The sequence below is a fragment of the Castor canadensis genome, chromosome 5 (assembly GCF_047511655.1).
Source record: "Castor canadensis chromosome 5, mCasCan1.hap1v2, whole genome shotgun sequence".
Classification (NCBI taxonomy): Eukaryota; Metazoa; Chordata; class Mammalia; order Rodentia; family Castoridae; genus Castor; species Castor canadensis.
The window spans coordinates 168,814,408-168,836,949 of NC_133390.1; the positions used below are offsets into that span (position 1 = coordinate 168,814,408).

The following is a 22,542-nucleotide window of genomic DNA, read 5'->3' on the forward strand; positions in this document are numbered from 1 at the left end:
TGCCTGGCACAGAGTAGATGCTAGAAACCCCACAGTCACTTGGAATCTTCTGTTCCTGCCTATGAGATCTCACTGCCCGAAGAGCTCACTAACTGATCCATTCTGTCTTTCTCCACTGCCATCACTCTACTTAGGCAGCTACCATCTCCCACCAGGACCCCCAGATCAGCTCCTAACCAGGTGGCACACAGTACCTCACTCCCACCTCCCTACTCTGGTCTCTGCATGGAGGCCAGGAGGAACCTTTCCAAAATGCAAATCTGTCCAGTTCCAAACTGGTGTGTGTGTGGGGGGAGGGGAGTGTCACTGCATCTTCATTCTGCTAACTTCTAATGGAATTGAGCCTCTCCTTCAGCAAGAAACTGGCAACCAAGCTCAGTGGTGTGAGCAGCGTCTGAGTCTTTGTCCCCAAAAGACATCATGGATATTTTTGTATCGCATTAACGGAGTTTGCAGAACCCTGGGCCATCACTGACATTCAAACCTGCCTCATAATTGAGGTGGTTATGAGGCCCGTCACTGGATCTTGCCATTTGCTGTTAATGAAGAAGGATATGTGGTGCTGTGGCAAATATGCATGTATTTACAGGAATTATTTACATAACTGCATTATGCTGCAGCTGCATACTTGTTACTTTAAATCCTATGAATTGTGCATAAATGCAATTTATGGAATTTAATTATATAAATGCAATTTAAAAATATTATTCCGAGAAGAACCTTAAAATATCACCAAATTGCCAAAGGCTTTCACGGAACAACAGCAACAAACAAACACACGTACATTATTATATGTATTCTTAAAACACACCTATTTTAAAGGGCACCATGTCCTCTGAGAATAAAAGCCCAAATCCTGGCCGGCGGGCCTGAGGTCCTGTAGGCTTGTATGCTGCCTTCCTCTCTCTCTAAGGCCACCTCCCCCACCCCCACACTCCCCTCAGCCCTCCCGCTCCTCTGCACACCTGGGCAGGTAGATAGCAAAGGAGGAGGATTTACAACAGCCAGCTTCTCTGCTCGGGTCTAAGTGGTTCACCAGCACCGGCTCATCTCATCCTCTTGAGGATCCCATGAAGCAGGTGAAGTCATTTCCCAAGGTGGACAACATGGACCTCAGCCAGAGCAGCCTGGATCACAGTGCCCTAAGGCTACAGGACTGCCACCCCTGCACATGGGGCCTGGGGCTTGGGGCACTTTGCACTCTCTCCCCAGTGATTCCTGTGTACTTGGAGAACAAGTGCACATGGCGGGCCTGCCACTGCACCTGGTACACACCAGGAGTTCACCAAATAGCTCAGAATGAATAAGCCAATGGAAAATGTGGAACGACACTTTCTTGACCCAGTGGCTAAACCGGGAAGAGCGAGTTTGGGCCCTTGTGAGGTCCTCTGTAGGGCTGGCTCCCATCCCTGGCCTTACCTGGCTGGCTGGACTCCGATGAGCATGAGGACCTTGAGAGCAATCCTTCGGTGCAGGTTCCACTCCTCGATGGCGCTGGCCATGATCAATCCACTGAGGAAGAGGAAATTGGTGTCCAGGAAGTACTGGGGGCAGACCTTGTTGGAGGGCAGGATGCCCAGGAAGGGGAAGAGGATGATGGGTAGCAGTGCTGTCACCGACAGTGGCAGGGCCTCCGTGCACCAATACACTGCCATGAGCAGAATGACAAACAGACAGCGGCCTTCCTGCAGGGGAGACACAGACTCGGGGAGTCAGCCAGGTTGGGGTCACAAGGGCCAGAAGTCTGGGGTGGGTCCCATCAAGGCTCATTCTCAGGGAGGCAGTGGACGTGGAAGTGCTCAAGGTCAAAACCTTGACCAAAGGTGGCATCACCTTTCTGAGTCTCATTTTGCTTAAAATGGGGAAGCTAATGACATACTCCCATTGTCTTGGATGGCAATGAGAAAAATATACTTGATAGGGGACCTCAGAAAGTCCTGGAAAGGCAGTGGGGAGGTGAAAGAGAGAACAAAGCCAATATGAAGGTTACTGCTGTAAGCACCTCGTTTGGGATCCTGAGGGGAACCTAGGAGAAAGGGTATCTGGGGGTGTCTTAGCTGCCCACTCCTGGCCATCATTGGTGGGAGACTGCTCCTGGGAGCAGCGACTCCCGTGGATGTGCCGGTGACGTGTGTGGGAGTGTCAAGCACCAATGGGCACACGGAGGGAGCCCAACAGCAGCCACCACCTTGTCCCCTTCACTTAGTGCAACGCCCCACACGCACTGCACACTCTAAAAATAATGACAATAGCTGACACTTGTTGGACTATTAAATGTCAAATGTGACTGTCCTGTGTACCACCTGCTAGACCACAGGCATCCCAAATTTGGACAGTGTGGACCCTCAGCAGAGATGGAAATCTCAGAAGCCCACAGGAGCCAGCATATGCCATCCATGACTCTTGGGGTCCCTGAGACCTTCTTGCACCTTTGCAGTTGGAAAAGGACATGAGCACAAGGCATTCCACTTTCATCTTAGGTCTATTGTAAGACACCCAGACTGCTAGACTTTAGGAGGGTCCTTGACCTGGCATTTGAGGTTTGCTGCCTGAACACCCTGGCTCATTGGTTTCCCACAGAGATAAGACCTAAAAGAGTTTGGTGCAGTGAGCAGTGGAGTGGAGAGCACCAGGGCTCAATCAGCCATCGGAGTCTGAGAAGGCAGATGCCTGGGGACCTCCTTGTTGTAGGTGAATGTCTGTGTCCCCCTTCCAATTCATGTGTTGAAATCCCATCTCCATTGTGGTACTAAGAGGTGGAGGGCTTGGCCCTCCTGAATGGGATCAGTGACCTTACAAAAGAGGCCTACGGACTGGGGCCTTCCTTCTGCCATGTGAAGACATAGCAATAGGACACCATCTTTAGGCATAGAGCAAGCCCTCTCCAGGCACTGACTCTGCCAGCACCTCCATCTTGGACATTTGTTGGACTTCTGGAAGTTCACAGCCTCTAGAACTGTGAGCAATAAATCTCTGTTATTTATAAATTACCCAGTCTAAGGTGTTTTGTTATAGCAGCACAGATGGACTAACACACTTGTCCAGCTCCCTTTGGGTCTCACCATTCCCACACACCATTCAGCTGTCTCTGGTTTTAGACACACCCTTGGCCAAGACCTCCAGAGACACAGCGCTCTAGGAACAGCTCCCAACCACAAAGTTTGGCCACCGCCACCCAGAGGTCTCCATGAGAGCCTGTTGTCCCCACAGTGACCTCTTCATTCATGTACCTGAATTACTCACTCTCACTCCTCCCCTCCCCCATAGTTTCTTAAAGTCAGGTCCTGTCTCTGGTGCTCCAGGATGACCAATCCAAGACAGAAGCCCTTGGAGTAAGTGACATCTTTCCAAACTGGGATTTGAGAGGTATTTGGTATGGGGAATACAAGGGGAAGTTTCTTTTGTATGTGAGTTAAAAAGCAAAGTCATGTCTTCCAGCTGGCTTGGGAGCTCATCTGAGCCAAACCCAGCTCACAGGGGTGAGCTTTGTGTGTGGAACAACCTACTCACTACTTCCAAATGAATCAGATGGAAACAGGTATTTCTTAAGTAGACATGTCAGCATGGTTCCAGAACAAGAACCCACTCCATAGCTAGAAGAGCACACAGTACATTCTACATGGTTCTATCCACTGGACGGTGGTGATCTGCTAGGGGCCAAACACGAGGCCTCACGTCCTTTCTGTATCGAATCTTGCAGGACAATGGAGGGTACTGGGTACGTCACCTAAGACCTGGTGAGAACCCAGAGACACCAGTAAGGTTTTTCAACAGCTCCTTCCCTAGCATTCCACTAAAATTCATGATTGACACATTTGAAGGCTCTGACAAATCAGAGGAACACATTTATTTGTCTTTGTTTAACCCAAAGTTTCCAAAATACATTTGCTTACAGATTTAAATTCCCCTTAAAATCCTACACAATGTGTGTCCCTGGAAAAGTCTGGAAATACCGCCATATTGTAGCAACGTTTCAGGCTTACCCTCTGTCTCCACAACTAGGACACAAGTTCCACAAGAAGTTCCCTGTTATTTTATCTCATTCTCGTCTGTGTCCCAGCACTGTGTCAGCCAGTGGAGGATGAATGAATGAACAAACAAATGGACGGATAAAGGAACAAATGTATTGTGACTCTTACTCTTTGCTGGGCCCCCTGCTGCAGCTTCAGGACATGGAGAAGAGTAAGTGACACTGGCCCTCGAGGGGCTCAAAGTTGGGGGAGAGAGGACTACAGACTCCTAGCCACAGCCAGGGCAGCATGTCCAGTAGCCAATGCAGCTCTAAGTGCCTTAGGGACACGGTAGGGTAGGGGGTGTAATTAGCTTAGTAACTTAGAGGCCAAAGGGGGTAACAGGGAGAGAACTAGGGAGTATGTGCTTGAACTTAGAGAATGGAAGTTTTCACAGAGTTCTGAAGTCAGACCAGCCAATGTCCTGCAGGCATGTGGGTATCGCTTTTCCTTTTGCTCTCATATCCAAACACAGTTGTGGAGCAGTAGAGGAAGGCTGCAGATTTGCTCCTCTAACTCCACAGGGATCGGTGAGTTTGTGTATGAGTGAGAAACACCGAGAGAGAGAGAGAGAGAGAGAGAGAGAGAGAGAGAGAGAAACTCCTGAACAGCACCCAAGTTATTTATTTATTTTTTTATTATTATTTGGGGTTGAACTCAGAGCCTTGCACTTACTAAGCAGGTGCTCTATCACTTGAGCCATGCCCCAGCCTTTTTTGTGTTGGTCATTTTTGAGATAGGGTCTTGCTTCATACTGGGGCCTGGACCATGATCTTCCTATTTGTGCTTCCCTGTGTAGCTGGGATGACAGGCACATACCACCATGCTAAGCTATTGGTTCAGATGGGGTCTCAAGGTCTTTTCACCCAGGCTGGCCTCAAACTGTACTACTCCCCATTTCCACCTCTCAAGTAGCCACATAGCTGTGAGCCACCAAGCCTGGCACTCAAGTTAAAATTTTCAGGTAGTAATACAGCCTCCTCACACTAGTAACACTCTAAGGTCAGAACTTAGCAGATAGCAAGAATGAAGAAAAGAACTGGATGTAGTGCTACATGCTTATAATCCCAGCTCTGAGGGGGAAGAGGCAGGAGGATCACAATTTCTAGACCAGCCTGGGCTAAACAAATGAGACCCTGTCTCAAAAAAAAAAAAATGAAGGAAGGACTTGAGCACAGACCTACAGCATCAAGGAGAGCATAAAGGGAGAGCTTGAACGCCGTTATGCCAATCACTTCGACAACTTAAAGGAAACAAATTCTCAACTCTCAGAAAAAGAAAGAGAAAAGCTGATGGCTGCAAGTTCTGTTAAAGAAACAGAATCAATCACTAAACTCTCTCTGCCAAAACCCCCAGGTCTGCTGGCTTCAATGGTAATGCTACCAAATGACAAAGGGCTAGATGGTGCCGTCTTGCACAAATTCTTTCAGAAGATAAAGAAAGAGGGAACGTCTCCTTTCCTGGTAGGAGTGAGACATTCCTTTCTCCCCTTTTCAGGGGAGTTATGTAAAGACATGGATTTAGGTCATGCATAGAGAGTTGTATCTGGGTAATCCAGCCCTAAGACTGTGGTTTACAGCTTAGGAACATAGTCTAAACAGGAGTCCTGATGTTTACGTTCTTCTCTGTTAAACACTGAAGGACTCCAAGTACAATGCATCTATGCACTTGGGCAGGCTCTTTTCCAGGTGGTTTACACGTATGAACTCATTCTATTCTCACGACGCTTTGAAGCAGGTATTACCGCATCCATCCCACCAACAGGACAACAGAGGCACAGAGAGTAAGTCAGGTAAACTGTGCAAGGTTGTGGAGGCAGAGCCCGCACTGGACCCCAGGAGGTTTGACTCCAAGTATTCATTCTTTGCCACCATGGATTTTGGCCTGTTCCGTGGCTCCTCTTGTCAAATTCCTGTAAAAGGTACTTTAAGACACTGACTTCTCACCTGGGCCTGCAGAAGTTCAAAGGGTAAGTAAAAGCAGGAGAAAAGCATGACATCTCCATCTCCATTCTGTATCTGTGGCCTTTGCTCTCAGCCATTCCAGAGATAACAAGAAACTGGACTACCTCTGACCACCAGACCAGACCTGTGACCAAGCCATTCTCTCCTGCAGTCACTTTGCAGCCACCTTGGAATCTAGGAAGGACAGTTCTGATAGATAAACATCCCATGACAGGAGAGGAAACTGCAATGACTTTCTTATTGTAGCAAGGTCACACCCACACCTGAGATGACGATCAACCCAGACTCTACCTCTGACCACCGACCATACTTGTGACCAGGAGCTCACACCTCCCTCCTCTGCCCCAATTATTCCTCTGTTTAAATCTAAAACTCACGTCCGTACAGAGGAGATAGCTGAAGTGCTGCTCACTTAGCCTTCTCTCACCACGTGCCTGTGCTGTGTAATAAATCTCCTTTCTCTGTCCCTCACCACCACCCCCCTCTTTACTCAGGGGAGTGGCCAGGCCCGAGCTGTGGAGCTTCTGGAGCTGGGCCTGTGGCCTAGACCTCCAGTCACATCCCCACATCCTCTTTTTATCTCTATCATGGCTGACTCTCACACTCTAGGCCAAAAGAATGTCGCAAGCTCACTTGCTATCCTGCCCCTCCATCACCGCTCCCCTCTACCCCATGCTCTGAATAACTAACTATCTCCCTCCCTCCTGATCCCTTATCCCAGAAGCCTCATCTTTCTGGTCCTTTCCAGAAAAGAACTGGAAACTCCTAAGCCTTCCTCCCTTAACCCCACCATACCTCCGTGATAACACTAACAACAAAGCAACCATTCCAGAGAATCTGCTGTGTGCCTGACTGATGTTCAAACTGCTGCTCCTGCATCGCCTAAATGCAAGTGTGACTGTCACAACAACCCCGGGAAGTAGGCTCCATAGTGATCCCCAGTTAGCAGGTAAGGCAACTGAGGCACAGAGTGACCAAATAACTCAGCCAAGGCCACAGAGAAGGTGAGAGTGCGAGCAGGCTACTGGGCTCAGCTCTTAGCACTCTGCTATCACAGGAGGGGGGATGGGGAGAAGCTAAGCTCAACATCCAATCAGCATTAGAATGAATAAGCAATGGATAATTTTAGCATAAGTCTGTCCCATACAATATCTGGGGTGTACTTATACCTAAAAGTTATTCAGTGAACTGGTTATCCTGCATTTTATTTAACAGCCTTTGCTGAACCAATACTCCAAAGATGTGAGGAGGACGAAGGCAGTCAGACCGGGCCACTGAGGACCCTTTCTAAGAGGTCTGCTTCTAAGGGGTCCAGGACTCCCAAAAGAGTTCCCAAGTATGGGAAGCCAGAGGGGAGCAGCCAGTGAAAGGTGTATTTCCAGAGGTGGAGGCTTCTAACCCCACCCTTACTGCAAAGGGAAGTCAGTAGTGAAGCAACATGGCACTCGCCATCCCCCTGCCTCTTCTTGCCCCAGCCTTATTCCCAGCGGGCATAGGAAGAAGAGGCGACATCCTAAGGGGGCCATAGGAGACCAGACCCTACCCCTCCCACCTCTCTAGCTTCCAGCCTAGGTAGGGCTCCACCTTTTGGTCACCTCCCACAGCCACCATCCTAATTTCCAAATTGAGAGAGATCACGCTTATGAATAGAAGCAACTGGGGAGTTTTAGCTATTTCTCAAGAGTGATAGACAAAGTCACACATCTGCAAGGGTTTTTGTCCAAGAAATAGGAAAAGAACTTCCCTCATTGGAAACATGTTTCAACAATAGCTGGGAAGAAAAATGAGCACCACTGTTTCAAAATACTGCACTTATGGAGCTACAATTTGCAAGCTATAACATGGACCCATTGTGACTGCACAGTTCAAGGTGTCTGAACAAACGCACCTGCCTATGTACTCGAATCCAATTCAGGTGTGGACAGAGTGCTTCCACCACCCCAAAGCATTTCCTGTGCCCCCTCAGGCCAGTCCCGGAGCCCCCTGCCCTGCACGCTGATTTCTGTAACCTGTGCCACCTGTTCTTGGACTTTGCTTCAATTGAACACACAGGACGGACTTTCTGGCTATTTTGCTCAGTTGTGTGTGTGCGTCCCCTGATCACCTTCTTTTTATAGCTGAGTGTGTCCCACTCAGTGAGTGTACAACAATTTATCTGCACATTTCCTCCCATGGACAATTGGATTATTTCCATTTTGGGGCAACTGTGAGCAAAACTGGTAAGAACACTTGAACACACCTGACACCCCGTGAGTCTTTGTGTGCACTCTATCCATCTTGTGTGTTGTATAAATTCAGGTCAGGAAGGTCACCTACTAAAGGATCTGAGTCCCAAGCCTGTATTCTCCCCCTTCCCTCTCCTGTCCTTTTCCTTCCCCTCTTTTCTTCTCTCTCCCCCCCTGCTCTCTCCTCTCCTCTCCCTCCAACTTCTCTCTCCTCTTTCTTCTTTCACTCACTACCTCCTTCTTTTCCTTTTGCCCTCCCCCTCCTCCCTCTGGTGCTCCTGCCAGGATGCCGCCCTCAGCCCTCTGTGGAAGAATGACCCCAGATCCCAGCATGCATCAGCTGGAGGTTGGCCGGCTGGGGGTAATGGCAGGAATGGAAGGGGATCTTCCACCCCTGGCCTTTCGCAGCCAGTGGGTTAAAAGTATGTTTCGTTACCTTGCTGGTTAGGGATTGGAACAGCGCTGGATGACCCCAAATAGCTTCCCTGCCCCAGCTGAGCTTCCTGTGGGTAGATGGATTCAGATTTGCCAGCTGGATGCCAGGCGTCTGGTGGGGAATTAATGAGTGCTGGGGGCCCTTACCCCCTCCCTGCCCCTCACCCTCTGCCTGCTCCCAGCTGGGCTTGGAGGACAGAACTGAGCTCTCCCAGGGGATTGGCGCAGGGACGGCAGAGCTGAGGCTGTAACTGTGAAATCCAGGGGTAAGGTCCTCGTGCCTGTTGTCCCCCGCCTGGTTCCCCTGGCTCACTTCCAAGGCCCCTCTTCAGGGAGCTCTTCTGTGATCACACTATGGATTGTGGTCTGCTCCAAACTTGGGCTTCATTCTTATCAAGCACAGCTGAAGTTTATTGTCTGTTTGTTCACTTATCTTTATCTCTCCTCCCACCAGACACAGGGCCCTTGGCTGTGTTTGTTTACCTCTATCTTCAGTGCCTAGAAAGACATCTGTTAACTGAATGAATAAATGAAGCAGGCATTAGAAACTCAAATGCAGGGGAAGATTTAACAAGTGAAGCGGGCTGGAGTAAGTAAAGTCACATAATCACAGCCAGGTGAGCCTCATGCCTGCAACTTACAGCAGCACTGGGCCTTGCTTTGGTGTCCTGGGTGCAGTAGGGAGAGGTGGTGACTGTGGCGAAGCAGGGCACAGCACCCCTAAGGACAGAAAGTGCTGCCCAGCTCCTTGGTTTATTGACATGGGAATTTGGGCCTCCTGCAAGACCTCCTAATTTTCAACGAGAAATTTAAAATTGTACTTTTCTGTGAAATCTCAGTTCTAAAAGACTCACTCATTAAAAAAAATAGTGTGCTCCAACCAAAAAAAAAAAAATGCCCAAGACAAAATAAATCACATTTACAAATGGGATTCAAGGAATTTATAACCTCTCATCAAAATTGTTTACAAAAACCCTGAAAAAGTGCTCATGCCTGCACAGTACTGAGTGTGAGGTCAGAGTGTTGGATCACAGGACCCTGGTTCAAGAGCACGATCCATTTTTAAATTCCTATTTTGCAGGTGTAAAAACTGAGGCCTGGAGAGGCAGAGCTGTTTCTTCAGGACCATGGAGAGCACAAAGAAAGCTCTCAGCTACCAGTCCTGGCAACTACTGGACTAGTGAAACCGTGGAGGGGAGCCCAGGAGGGGTCCACGCTTCCACCCCACCCCCCAGCAGGGCCTCTGGGCCCCTTGCTTTGTAAGCTCTGCTGAGGCGCAAAGCCGAGGCCACCCTTGATTCTCCAAGGGCAGGTGAAGGTCTGAGGCGTCACATGAGCCTCAGTACTGTTCCTTTGAATTTTAACTTCTGGAGTTCAGAGGTTGAAAGAGGTGTCTGGCCCTGCAGATGGGCTCTCTGGGTCTCTCAGGTAAGCAGTTTGCCTCTGGCCTTTGTTCCGCCCAGGGCTCCGGTACAGGACAGGCAGTCTGCTGAAGGGCAGGGCTCTAGGAGAAATCTCTCTCCTCTTCCCAGCAGATTCTCTCTGTCTGCTGAAGTCAGTTGACTCAGCTAAAACCTTCTAACCCCACCCTTACTGCAAAGGGAAGTGAGTAGTGAAGCAACATGGCACTCGCCATTCCCCTGCCTCTTCTTGCCCAGCCTCTTTCCCAGTGGGCATAGGAAGAAGAGGTGACATCCTAAGGGGGCCATGGGAGACCAGACCCTGCCCCTCCCTTTCTTACTACCACTGCTCTGGATGTCTCTAAGGGGTCTGTAATCTTGTTCAGGGAAGACCCAAGGTCACCGTTCTTTGGTGTGTCTTTTTTTGTGTTCTTTGGTTTTGGTGGTACTGGGGTTTGAACTCAGGGTCTTATGCTTGCTAGGCTAGCGCTCTACCACTTGAGCCATTCTGCCAGCCCTTTTTTCTCTGGTTGTTTTGGAGATAGGGTCTCACTTTTTGTTCAGCCTGGAGTGCGATCCTCCTAGTTTATGCTTCCTGTCATCGCTAGGATGCCAGGTGTGTCACCACACCCAGCTTTTTTCCATTGATATGGGGTCTGGCAATTATTTATTTATTTATTTATTTTGCCTACACTGTCCTGGAACCTCAATCCTTCCCATCTAACCCTCCCAAGTAGCTAGGAGTACATGCACGAGCCAGTTAGGCCTGGCCCTTTGGTGTCTTTTAGCATTTATGTGTCTTTGACCAAGAAAGAACAGTGATGCTGAGCACAGTGGCCCATGCTTGTAATCCCAGTGGTCAGGAGGCTGAGGCAGGAGGATCATGAGTTAGAGGCTAGCCTAAGCCTCCACATGATGAGGCCCTGTCTTAAAAAGGAGAGTGATCACAATTGCAAGCATGGGGCTGATCACTACCCACCATTCTCTCCCCCTTCCACTCGAACCTCCTGCTTTTTGCCAAGGGTCTCTGAGCCTCCTCAATCAGCTCATCTGGACCCTGTACTGTCACCTCCCCCATTGCATGCACCAGGCTTTCCGGTAAGAGATTTGAAAAATCCTTCTGGGGAAATCCACCTGCTTCTGGGCTCTGCGGGTACACGTGCTGCTCTGGGGTCCTTCTGCTGTGTGGCCCGAATCCAGCAGCACTGCGGGGGTAGGAGAGGTGCTCCTTCTTCCCATCATCTGTACTGACTTTTTGTTCTCCTTTTGTTCCACCTTGCAGCCATTCTCAGGAAGGTGAATGGAGTAGAAAAGTCTTCATTCTACCAACTCAAGCCCTACTGCCCTCAGCTAGTAATTTTACCATAAGTGAGTCCTGTTTCCTTTGCATATCTTCATTTTCTAACCTTTCTATGATAAACACACATGGGCAGAAACACAATGGCTCTGGGATCAGATGAACCTGAATGGGAGACCTGGTTTTTCCCTGTTCTAGCTGTTGATCCTAGGTCCAGTTTGCTGACTGCCCTCTGCCTCTGTTTCCTCATCTGCTGTAGACATCTGATTTAGCACCTGCTTTGAAGATGGATTTATTTAATGTAAAATAAATACTGGTCAGTGATAATACATGGGAAGTTATTAATAAAGTGAACTACTGGTATGTTGTGTTAATTATTAATAATCAGATATCAATGATACTTTATTACTAATCACTTCTTTTTTGGGGTGGTAGTGGGGTTGGAACTCAGGGTCTCATTTGCTAGGCTCTACAACTTGAGCCACGCCTCCAACCCTTTTTACTATAGCTATTTTTTGGATTGAGTCTCTACTTTTTTCCCAAGGCTGCCCTCACACTGTGATTCACCACCTATGCCTCCTACGCAGCTTGAATTACAGGTTTGTACCACCACACACTTGGTTTGTTGATTGAGATGGGGGTCTTACTAACTTTTTGCCTGGGCTAGCCTTGAATCATGCTCCTGAGTGGCTACATATTTAATTTCTTAAAACTGGACGTAAAAATACTGTTCTTAAATCTTAAAATATGAGAGCCAGCATGAACCTGAGCTCATTCAATCTGATGCTTCTCAACAGGGGAGGACTTTATCCCCTAGGGGAAACTGCTGATGATCATGACTGGTGCAGGTGCTGTTGGCGACTAATAAATACTGGCCAGGAATGATGCTGAATATCATGCCAGCCAGGATATCCCCAAGCCCCACAGTGGAGAACTACTTGTTCCCAATAATGTCAACATCAATAGTGCCGACATTGAGAAACGTTGGTCTAACCCCAAGTGCAGTGGAGGAAATGGTTGCCCAGAGAAGGAAAGGGGTTTGTCTGAGGTGACACAGCAAGTCAGAGGTAGACTGTGCAACCTAAGAGCCTGTGTTGTCTAATGTCATTGGGAGCTCAGATCCCCCAGAGGTTTGGGAGGAGGGAAGACCTGTCACAGTCCTGACAAGGAGCCCCTACTCCAGCCACTCTGAGGTAGCTTCTGGTCCTGGTTGGTGCAAGGACCTGGTTGGTGGAAATAGGGGTTGGTCACAGTCTCTGACCCCTCCTAGACATACTCTCCTGGGTCTGGCTCTCTTACAGGAGGCCTTGTAACCCCCTCCGTAAGAAATCTTAACGTCTCAGGCTTAGTCAGTACATCGCCACGAGGATTAAAGTCTGCAGACAAAACATGCAGGGCAGGGGTGGGGGGAGAAAATGCCGTGTCAGGTGGTTAATTTTTGAGCTAGGGAATGATTTCCAGGAAGATCCAGGTGGCTTTCTACTGCTGCGTCAATCCAAGCTCTCCACCCAAGAATGAGAAAAGAGAGAAAGGGTCCCTATGCCAGGGACCAAGGGCAGGAGCTCTCAGGACACCACATCCAACACTGTAGTCCCTGCCCCCCTGCCCAGCTCCCCTGGGCTGCAGCAGTCAGGGCACTGGGCAGTGACCAGGCTCTTGGCAGGAACCTGTAGTTCTATGCCAGGCAGAATCAATGGACAGCCACTCAGGGAGAAGGAAAGGACCAGCCACCCACAGCAATGCCCACCTGCTGCCTCCTGGAGGCGCACTCCCCAGGAGTGCACAGGCCCCTGTGAGGTCCTGAATGTGGACTCCTGCAAGGCAAAAGCTGAGGTTTGAACCTCACTGGGTCTCCGCCCCATCCCCAGCCCAGGCCTGGCCCTCCAGAGCCTCGCAGGTCAGGGACTCACAACCAGGTGTGTGATCAGGTGGTTTCCCTGTAGTCAGTAGGTTTGCTCACAGATAGCACGTTCTGGGAACAATGGGCTCCCAGAACCACCATCATGGCCCAGAGTCTAGAAGAGGGCTGCTCCCAAGAAGCAAGAGCTGTGCAGGTCCATGGAAAGACAGTGGACAGGAAGCTGAGACAGGGATTGGACAGGATGTCAAGAAGCAGAGGAACCAATGCCACAGTGCTTCAGTTCAAATTCTGCCTCTTCCACTTAACTCTGTTTCTGTATGCCTCATCTGTAAATGGAGGTGGTAAAAATGGTCACAAGGATTTCAATCCTGTAAAGTTCTTGTGAGGGATAACAAGGTGGTGTAGCTGGCTACAGGGTAAGCGCCCCCCCCAACACACATACACTGTGCCATGTACTGCTCACAACTGTGTTCCTGTGAGCATTTCTTGCCTTTCTTACATTAGACATTTCCTCTCATAATGGATGTAGAGGTGCACTGTAATCCCAGCCCTTGGAGGTTGAGGCAGGAGGAGGCTTGTGAGTTTGAGGCCAGCTTGAGCTACATGGCGAGACATTGTCTCAAAAAACCAAAACCGAACAAGCAAACAAAAAGTCTCCTCCCAGTGACCCACAAGGCACTTGGGGTCTGCCATTTGGGGATGAAGGTAATGATTCTAGGAAGCTTGCCATGCCAGGGGCAGGGCCCAGCCTGTCTAGATGAGAGGAAACCCAACAGAAACCCTGTCTGCCAGGCTGAGAACCACCTCAGCCCAGAGCCTCTACTTGGAAACTGAGGCCAGGAGACGAAGCCAGTAGGAGCCCACACAACCCTGGGTGCACCTGAGCTCCACTTTCATGAGCACGAGCCTCGGCTGTGGGGTTGGCCTTTCTGAGCCTCTCTGGGTCCATCTGTAAACTAGGATGTGTTGTAGACAGGCCTCAGAACACCAAGAGGGAGTGACCAGGCCAGGGACATAGCTATGCTTTAACATGAGATGCAAGGAACATTTCTTGAGCAGCTGGCCCTGGTTACTTCGGTGCCATAGCCACCCACAGCGAGCACTCACTATGTGCCAGGCTCACTTCTGTGGGTTCCTTTATGGAACACATGGCTGGGAAGCAGCTCTGACCTCTGTTCACAGGCAGCTCAGTTTGCTGTGGCTCAGCTTGTGTGACGTGCTCAAGGTCATTCTGCCTCAGTGTGAAGGGTAGATGACAATACTACAGTGGCCATCTAGTGACAGTTTCCTACCTGCCAGGCACTGAGCCAAGCTTTGGCCATGCATTCTCTCACTTCCTCACCGCAACTACCCTATTTGGAAACAAGTAAACCGAGGCACAGATCAGATTGGTGACTTCTCTGTCCATGTGTGCACCTAGCAAGGAATGAAGCCAGGAATCAGCCATGGTGGGATGAGCTCTTAAGGGCCCTGGCTCCTTGGCAATAAGGATACAGGGACAGTAATAGCCACGTTCACTGGGCACATACATGTGCAGAACTAGGTTAAGTCCTTCCAAGTTACTGTGTCTGTAGGTCCTCCCAGGCCCTGGGAGCTTCTGCTAGAGGAAATGCAAAGATGGACAGGCAGCAAGCACTTTGCAGGACTTCCCCCACTCCCGGTTCTGCTCAGTATGGGGGCCAGCAGAGCTCAGCCTAATGTTCCCACTTGTCTGAGAGAGATACTAAGGCAGGAGGGCAGAGCCAGGGACTCGCTCAGGATGACATAGATGAGAGGTTGAGGCAGCACACAGTCTGACTGTCATTTCTTCCTCCTCCCTGTTGGAAATGCAGAGAAAGCAGTTAGAGCCCCTGTGTCCATTTGGACCAGTGGAGGAAAGAGGAGGGGGAGGGAATTGGCCCTAGAAAAACTGTCTCCACCCACCGCCACCTGATCCCACTCTCCTGAGTGTTGGGTTAGACCCCTGGACTCATTAGCAGATGTCCTGACAAGTTCAAGCTCTTGGAGCCATTCATTAAAAGTGTTCCTGGGGTGTTTCACACCCTGGGGCTGCTCAGGCCTCTGTAATCATTCACTAGTTGGCAGGTGGTGTGGACGAGGGGTGGGGAGACCCCAGCCCGGAGCCCGCTGTGTCCTGACTCAGTCCTAGGAAGACAGAACGTGTTCTTCCAGAAAAGAAGCTGACTCACTGTGTAACCTTGGGCAGCTCCTTCTCCTCTCAGTCTCCCCATCTGCACAGCGGTCCATCTCCCAACATGGGGACAGGGATGTGTTCAAAGTGCCATCCACACACACACACACACACACACACACACACACGCACACACACACACACCCTGGAGGCCAGACCTCCCAGAGGCCTTCCCTTTGTTGCTGGGTGAGCAAAGCTTCCCATCCCATCTTGACCTTTCGATTCAGTGACCAGAGCCCAGGGCTTATTCTCCTGGAAAAGGCTGCAGTGAGGACCACGGAAGGTCACTTGCCTGGAACACCCACCATGCCCCTACCTCAGGACCTTGGTACTTGGTGCTCCCTCTGCCTCGTGTGCTCTGCCCCTATAGATCCCCAGCCTCACTGCTTCCTCCTTCCTCAAATGTTCCTTTCCCAAGGAAACCTTCCTGACTCTAAAGTTGCGTCACCCCATCCCACACTCACTGCGCCTTTTCTACCTGTGTCTCCACAGCACTTAGCATGATGTTACACACCACAGATCATACTTACTCACCCATGTGCCCCACTCTGTCTCCTCCTCTAGGGTGTCAGCTCTGAACACGTAAGGACTCAACAGTGTGGCTCACCCTGTGCCCCCTAGAAACATAGCTGGTATCAGTAGGGGCTCAGTGACTGCTTTTTGACTCCCTGCATTTGTCACTTGAGGACAGAGCCTGGCACACTACTGAAACACTAATGCACCCAGATTCTCAGGACACGTTTCTGAAGCACCTGCTGAGTGGGTGCTGGGACCTGGGTAATCACGGCAGATAAGGTCCCTGTCTGCAAGGGACCTGGTCTCTCTGGTTCCTGGCTGCAGCCCTGTGAGGTGGGTTGGCCCATGTGACAGATGAGGAATCTGAGGAAGATGAGGATGCAAGGGAGCTGCCTTGCTTCCTGTCACAGAGCAGGATCTTGGCCAAGCTGGGGTCTTTTGTGGTCACTGGGCCTCATCCTGTGCTGCCCCATGTTCTGAGCACAGGGCCAGCCTGCTAGGCAGTTCAGGTGCTCAACTGCTTCTGATCACCCCTGCCCTCAGCCTGGTGGCCCAGGGATCCTGGGAGCCTGTGCAGTGGGAACCCAGTGGGAAGTCGCCTTTAGCCTGCGCTGCTCCCAGTCCCTCCCTTCCCAGGGGACTCTGGGTTTTGTGCCAAGAATCAGAAGGATAACCTGGACCATTCCTTGGGGTTTTCTCAAAGCAAGCCCTATCTCATTTAATCCTCCTGGAAGCTCCGAGCAAGTGAGCTTTCTTCCATTTTATAGGGGAGGAAAGAGTAGCTCAAAGAACCTGAGAACCTCTGAGAAAACACAGGAGGCCAAGAAAGTTCGGGAGCAAGCCCCATCCCCTATACAGCCTTTCCAGACCACCAGATGCAAGGCAAATACCAACTCCCAGCTCTGTACTAATAATAGCAAGGTTTGCTGATAAGCCAGGTATGGCCTTAATATGTGACATGTGTGAATCAACCTTCCCAACATCCTTGTGAGGAAGGTGCCATGAGTAGTCTCATTTACAGAAGAGGAAGGAAACTGAGGCACAGAGAGGCTAAGTAACTTGCCCACGGTCACATTGTCAGGAAGTAGAAGAACAAGACTGGAGTGCAGGAAGTCTGCTGCTCGGGTTTACGTTCTCATGATGCTGTTCCTCCCTGACCCAGGGGAGACAGGACCCTTTCCAAGAGAGGGGACACAAATTCTGAGAGAAGTCCAGGAAAACTGCCGGGAGCAGAGAAACAGCACTCCTGGGTTGACTTCAGTTTAGGGCGTTGAGACTGTCTTCTCAGAACCAGCCTCAGGCTCCCCTGGAATCCCCAACATGAGACAAGCCTCTGCCAGGCTCCCCAGGCCTGCGCACCCCACGATTCTAGCCTCAGTCATCAGCTGAGCAGATGAGGTTCTTGGGCCTCGCTCTGCAGTAAGCGGAGTGGATGTGGACTGTGCTGTAAGTCGCCCTGCTCAGGCCCCAGAAGTTCTACTGCCTGGCTCCAGACCTTTCCAGAGAAGCCCAGGGGGTTACAGACAGTGGCTTAAGGGGACAGGGAGAAGAATTGTTTCTTCCCTCTGCACCTCACCTGAGACCTTCAGAGCAAGCAACTTTTGGCATTTGGAGAGAGACAGAGACAGAGAGGTAGAGGCACAAAGGGGCCGGGTAAAATGGAGGGACTAAGGCTGTGGACAAGGCCTTCCTTTGTGACGTTCTCCCACAAGGGGGACAGCACTGTCCACCTGGCTGAGAGGTGGAGGAAGGAAGGAAGGACGAAGGCTGGAGCTGGTCTCTGAGATAGGAGGGCCCTCCCCACTGTGGGCCCTGCTTCTTTAACAGCAAAACAGGACTCTTGGGAAAATGGAAGGAGCTGAGGCGCCCCGGGAAGGGCCCATTGGCATGGATGCTTGACAGCACTGACATCCTCTGTCCACTGGGTGCCAGGAGCACTCACAACTCTAGTGGTAACAGACAAAGTTGTCTCAGGAAATCATCCAGTGTCTTGGGAGCAAATGTGCTTGAGAGCCACCTGTTTGGAGCATTTCCTCTAAGGGCTGAAGCACAGTTGGTGCTATGGCCATAGATCATGGCAGCCAGCACGTTTGAAGTGTCATCTATTACACCTACTTTAACAGATGAGACAACTGAGGCACAGAAAGGTTAAGTAACTGGCTCAATGCCACACAACTGGATCAAAAGCCAGAACTTGAACTCAAGCAGCCAAGCCCAAATTCCTCCTTCTCCCTAGGCTTGGCCACTCACATTAGCTCCTGTATCCATAAAATGCAGCATTTGGAAAGTCCCCAAGACATCCACACTTGTAATGGCTAGCTGGCCAGTTTCTGCTCTGAGAAGCTTGCCTCAATTTCCCCTACCTTTGCCTCCTCAAGTCACAGTGGAGCCACTTGAGCTTTCAACAAGGCTGACCAAGGCTCAAATGGCAGCCCTAGCATTCTGGCCTGTGGCATGTGCCTTCCCTCTCCGAGACTCAGCCTCCTTGTAGGTAACAAGGGCCTGTCCCCCCTGAGTCACTCAGTAGGGCTGAGAACATAGACTCCAGCCCAAAGACTTTGAATTCCAGTCCTGCCACTTCCCAGTCATAGGTACAAAGGCAAATGACAGTTACTCTGTGCCTCAGTTTCTTCATCTGCATGCCTGGATCACAACGTACCTGCCCCACAGAGCCCTGACCTGCCTGTATATCCTGAGTGCTTAGAGGCACACCCAGCCGGGCTTAAGGAAGTGCCAGCTATGGTTGGTTCTTTGAGGTTTCTGCAGCCTTCCGGGATCAGTGCTCTCCCACAGGCAGTGAAACGTGACTGAAAAGGAATCCCTCTCTCAGCCCAACCTGTGGACCAGGTCCCCAAAGCAGAGCAAAAGGGATAGAAAAGGGGCCCCACCAGGCTGGGCAGCAGAACATGGTAGCCTCCAAGGCCCTTCTCCGATGTCTTTATCCAGTGGGGACTTCTGCCTCCCCTTGTGGGAGACAAAGTACAGAGCTTGGTACCCCAGTTTTGCCGACAGTGGCAGTAGCAGCCATCTGTTCTGCATCGGGCATTTTCGGCTTTCCCCAGCATTGTGTCCATCTTACTACGGATGAGAAAGTTGAGGGTGAGGAGGTACCATGACCTCGTGTGTCTTTCCAAGGCCCTGACGCCTCTCCTCTCTGCTGGAGAGTGTGGTTGGGGCATATATGTTTGGCTCGTTCTGGAGCCAGCTAGGTGCTGACTTTGTGTCTTTGGATTCTGGGGGTGTCAGGAGCCCAGCTCATCAACGCAGAGGGCACTGTCCTATGGAGCTGGGTCAGGGGGTGTGATCTCCCTTCCCGCTGTTCACCGGGAAGCACGCGGCCTGTTTACACACCTGGCAGGAGCTGGCAAGTGGAAAGTTGGCCCAGTCTCAGAGGATTGTGTCTAAGGCCAAGGGGTCTGTGTGCCCAATCAAGCATGGACAGCCAGTCAAACCTGGTAGGGAGCACAATGTCAAACCTAGGGGGCACTGATGAGGGCTCTGGGACCACCTCCTGGGGAGGCTAGGAAAGTTCCTCCATGCCCCCTATGGCCTCAGTCTTCCCAGCTGAAAAAAGAAAGGGTGGAAAACACTGATTTGAGCTCAAAATTTCAGCACACATTGGGACGTGATTTAGAAAGCACATGTGTTCAGAAATCGGAAACTGGGTCCTAATCCCAGTTCATTAATTGGTGCTGTTTGCCAGCCCCCTACTGTGTGTTGGATGCTGTTCTAGGCCCTGGGTATGCCACACAGACCATGTGTGTTGCTTATAGCTTGGTGGTAGAGACAGACACTGAACAACATGTCTACCTGGGAATCAATGGTATGAGGACAATAAAACAGGAAGCTGCTTTAGGGGGAGCTTTGTAGGGAGAGGAAGGCAAGTGCCTTCAGAGTAGTCAATCTGAGAGGACTCTTAGGAGGAGGCGCCATCGGAAACAAGGCCTTAATAACCAGCTGTGGCAGATCAAGGACAAGGGCATTCCAGGCAACAACAAGTGCAAAAGCCCTTAAGTCAGGAGCAATCGGGGTGAGCATGAAGAACCAAAGGGCCTAGGGGTGGAGCACAGTGAGAAAGAAGAGTGGAAGACATTTACTAATCCCGTTTTCTAGTTTCTAGATTTGCAGCTCTGACCCCCTGGAGGGGCAGGGCCTCCCAGTGCTTGCTAGTCCCTAAAAACAATCACCTACCAGTCTGCAAGCTTCCTTTCATATGCAAACCAAACAATCAGCAGATTTATTGGGCTTCAAATTCCAGGCCACTGTCCATCAACCCTAAACCACCCCAAGACCAGAGGGATAGCTATGTGCCCTGAGCCTGCAGAGATCTTCAAACTGGCCAGCCCCATGCCTGCTCACCCAGCCTCTCCCTCCTGTTCCTGGAAAAGGCTCTGGCTGGCTGCCCTCTTTCCTTCCTGCCACCTCCTGCCTGACCCTGGTTTTCTTCAGTGGTCCTGCATGGCACGACTCCTGTTTCAGGGATCTGTGTGGATAAGAAATGTCTTCCTTCACCACAGTCACTCTCATATCTAGTGCTTACTGTGCCTGTGTAAAACAGTCTAGAACCACTTGGTCAGAGACCAGGTGGGCTAGGTGGGCAGGACTCAGCTTATGCAGTGCCCTGGGGGCCACAGTCAAGACTCTAGGTTTCATTCTAGAATCCAACCCCAGCTGGGGACCTGGTGCATGTCACTCCTCTGCTGGCCTCTTGAACACTCCCTCCTGGGCTGTGTTTGTCAGGAGGTCACAGGATCTCCTGGATGTCCGAAGGGGACCCAGCCCAACACCTGGCACTCAGTAGGTGCTTAATCACAGGGCTCTTAGCAGGTGCTGCCTCCAGTTCAGCATGTCCTGGATGCCCGCATCTCAGCAGAGCAGGTGGACCCCCTTCTCCCTGGACACTGTCCCTTCAGCAGTGTCGTTCCTTCCTATCAATGTCCCACCCCATCTAGTCCAAGCGTGTAACAACTGAAGATGAGAAGTCCTCCTGGCTTGCCAGCCTCACCCGCAGTTTTAAGGAGAGTCTCACAGCTTGTCCCTGTCAAGGGATCACACCTGCCCCATTAGCCTGTGGATGGTTCCCCTAGTGCAAAATGTCAGTGCCTTTGTGTGGGAGGCAGAGGGCTTGAGGGAGACCAAGACTTTGGGTTCAGCCTGGGAACTGGCCCATGGCTGCATGCTAGCCTTTCATGGGCAGGGCTGCTCTGTCTGCCATCCATCCCTCTGGGGCAGATGGAAAGGCCAGGCAGGACTGCTGTGAGCCTGGCATTCTTTCTTTCTTGTGGAATACAGATGTATTGAGCACCTGCTGTGTTCCAGGCACTAAAGATACAATGGTCAGCAGGATGAAAGAAAGAGAATCCCTGCCCTATGGAGGTGGCAGAGGTGGGAGCTGACATCCACAGCAGTGATAATGTCTTCAGTGAAAAGGAAGGCAGAGAATGGAGAGTGAAAGGTTTTCCATTTCCCCTTTAGATGGGGTCTAAGTGTGGGGGCAGGAAAGCTTTTTAGGAGGTAAGATCTGAACTGAGACGAATGAAGTGGGGGGAACTGGGGTTCAGACAGAAACACAGGTGCAAAGGCACTGGGGTGAGAGTCAGCCTGAGGTACTTAAGGAACAGTAGTAAGGTCAGAGAAGAGAGGGGCTAGAGATCAGCAAGGGAGCAGGGCCAGAGCCTAATAAGCAAGTAGTAGCCTTTCTTATCCTTTGCAGAGGGCCTGCAGGGATCTGAATAGAAACAGAGAACTGGACCTCTGACCCCCTCAGCACTCATGTAGAAGTTAGGTGCCAGAGGTGACCCAAAATACTAGAATAAAAGGCTAATGGCTGATGCCTGTTCACTGCATAAGGACAGGGTGGGATGTTCCTCCTGTACCATGAGGCCTTGGGCAGCTCACTTTATTCTCCAGGCTTAATTTCCTCTTTCTTGTAGGTCAACTAGAATGATCACCAGGTCCTGACATGTGACGGTGGTAACTGCAATAACAGTGGCTGATGGTTACTGAGAGCTCTGTGAGCCAGGACTTTGCCAGGTGCCTCCAGAAAGAGCTCATTCACCCCAGCAACGTGAGGTGCTGAGATGAGACCCAGTCTCCAGATAAGAAAACTGAGTCTCAGAACTGACCATTTCCACACAGCTCTCCCATTGATGCTACTCCCACTTGCCCCAAATCAGCTTCAAACACTCTTCTGGGGGCCGTGGGGGCGGTGCGGAATGTGAAGGTTGGGCTGCCAAAGGCACAGCTTATATGTCCCCTGAGATGCACATGAACTTATCTAGTCACCATAAAGTTCTGCCAAGGTTTTTAGTTCTGTGGATACCTTCATTTTCCCACTGGGGAGGTGGATTCAGAGAGGTAAAGACACCTGTCCTAATTACACAGTGCATCGAGACAGGCCTGAGACGAACTCACATCCAGAGGAGCCAGGGTCGCTCCTGAACACCAGAGTTTGCACCCCAGGAACAAGAGGCCCACAGCACGGGACATCTGCAAGTGACCAGCCATCAATTCCCTATAATTCTAGGCAGATATGAGGGCGAATCGTGAGCCCCTCCTGGAAACGCCAGCCTGGGTGGGGTTCTGCTATGCGTTCATTTCTCACTACAGTGACAAGTCACCCCTGTGGAGAGATTTTAGTAAC

The 22,542-nt window shown here is 50.7% G+C and overlaps 1 protein-coding gene across 3 annotated transcripts in view; it reads right to left on the bottom strand.

Moving 5' to 3' along the window:
• The window catches only part of Slc13a3 (solute carrier family 13 member 3), a 68,063-nt gene that overhangs the window by 39,925 nt on the left and 5,596 nt on the right, over window positions 1-22,542 (bottom strand). For all 3 annotated transcript variants that reach the window (XM_074074910.1, XM_074074909.1, XM_020168108.2), the window contains exon 2: window positions 1,420-1,685. In XM_074074910.1, coding sequence (XP_073931011.1) covers window positions 1,420-1,685 — 266 coding nt within the window. The remainder of the gene's footprint in view (window positions 1-1,419; window positions 1,686-22,542) is intronic.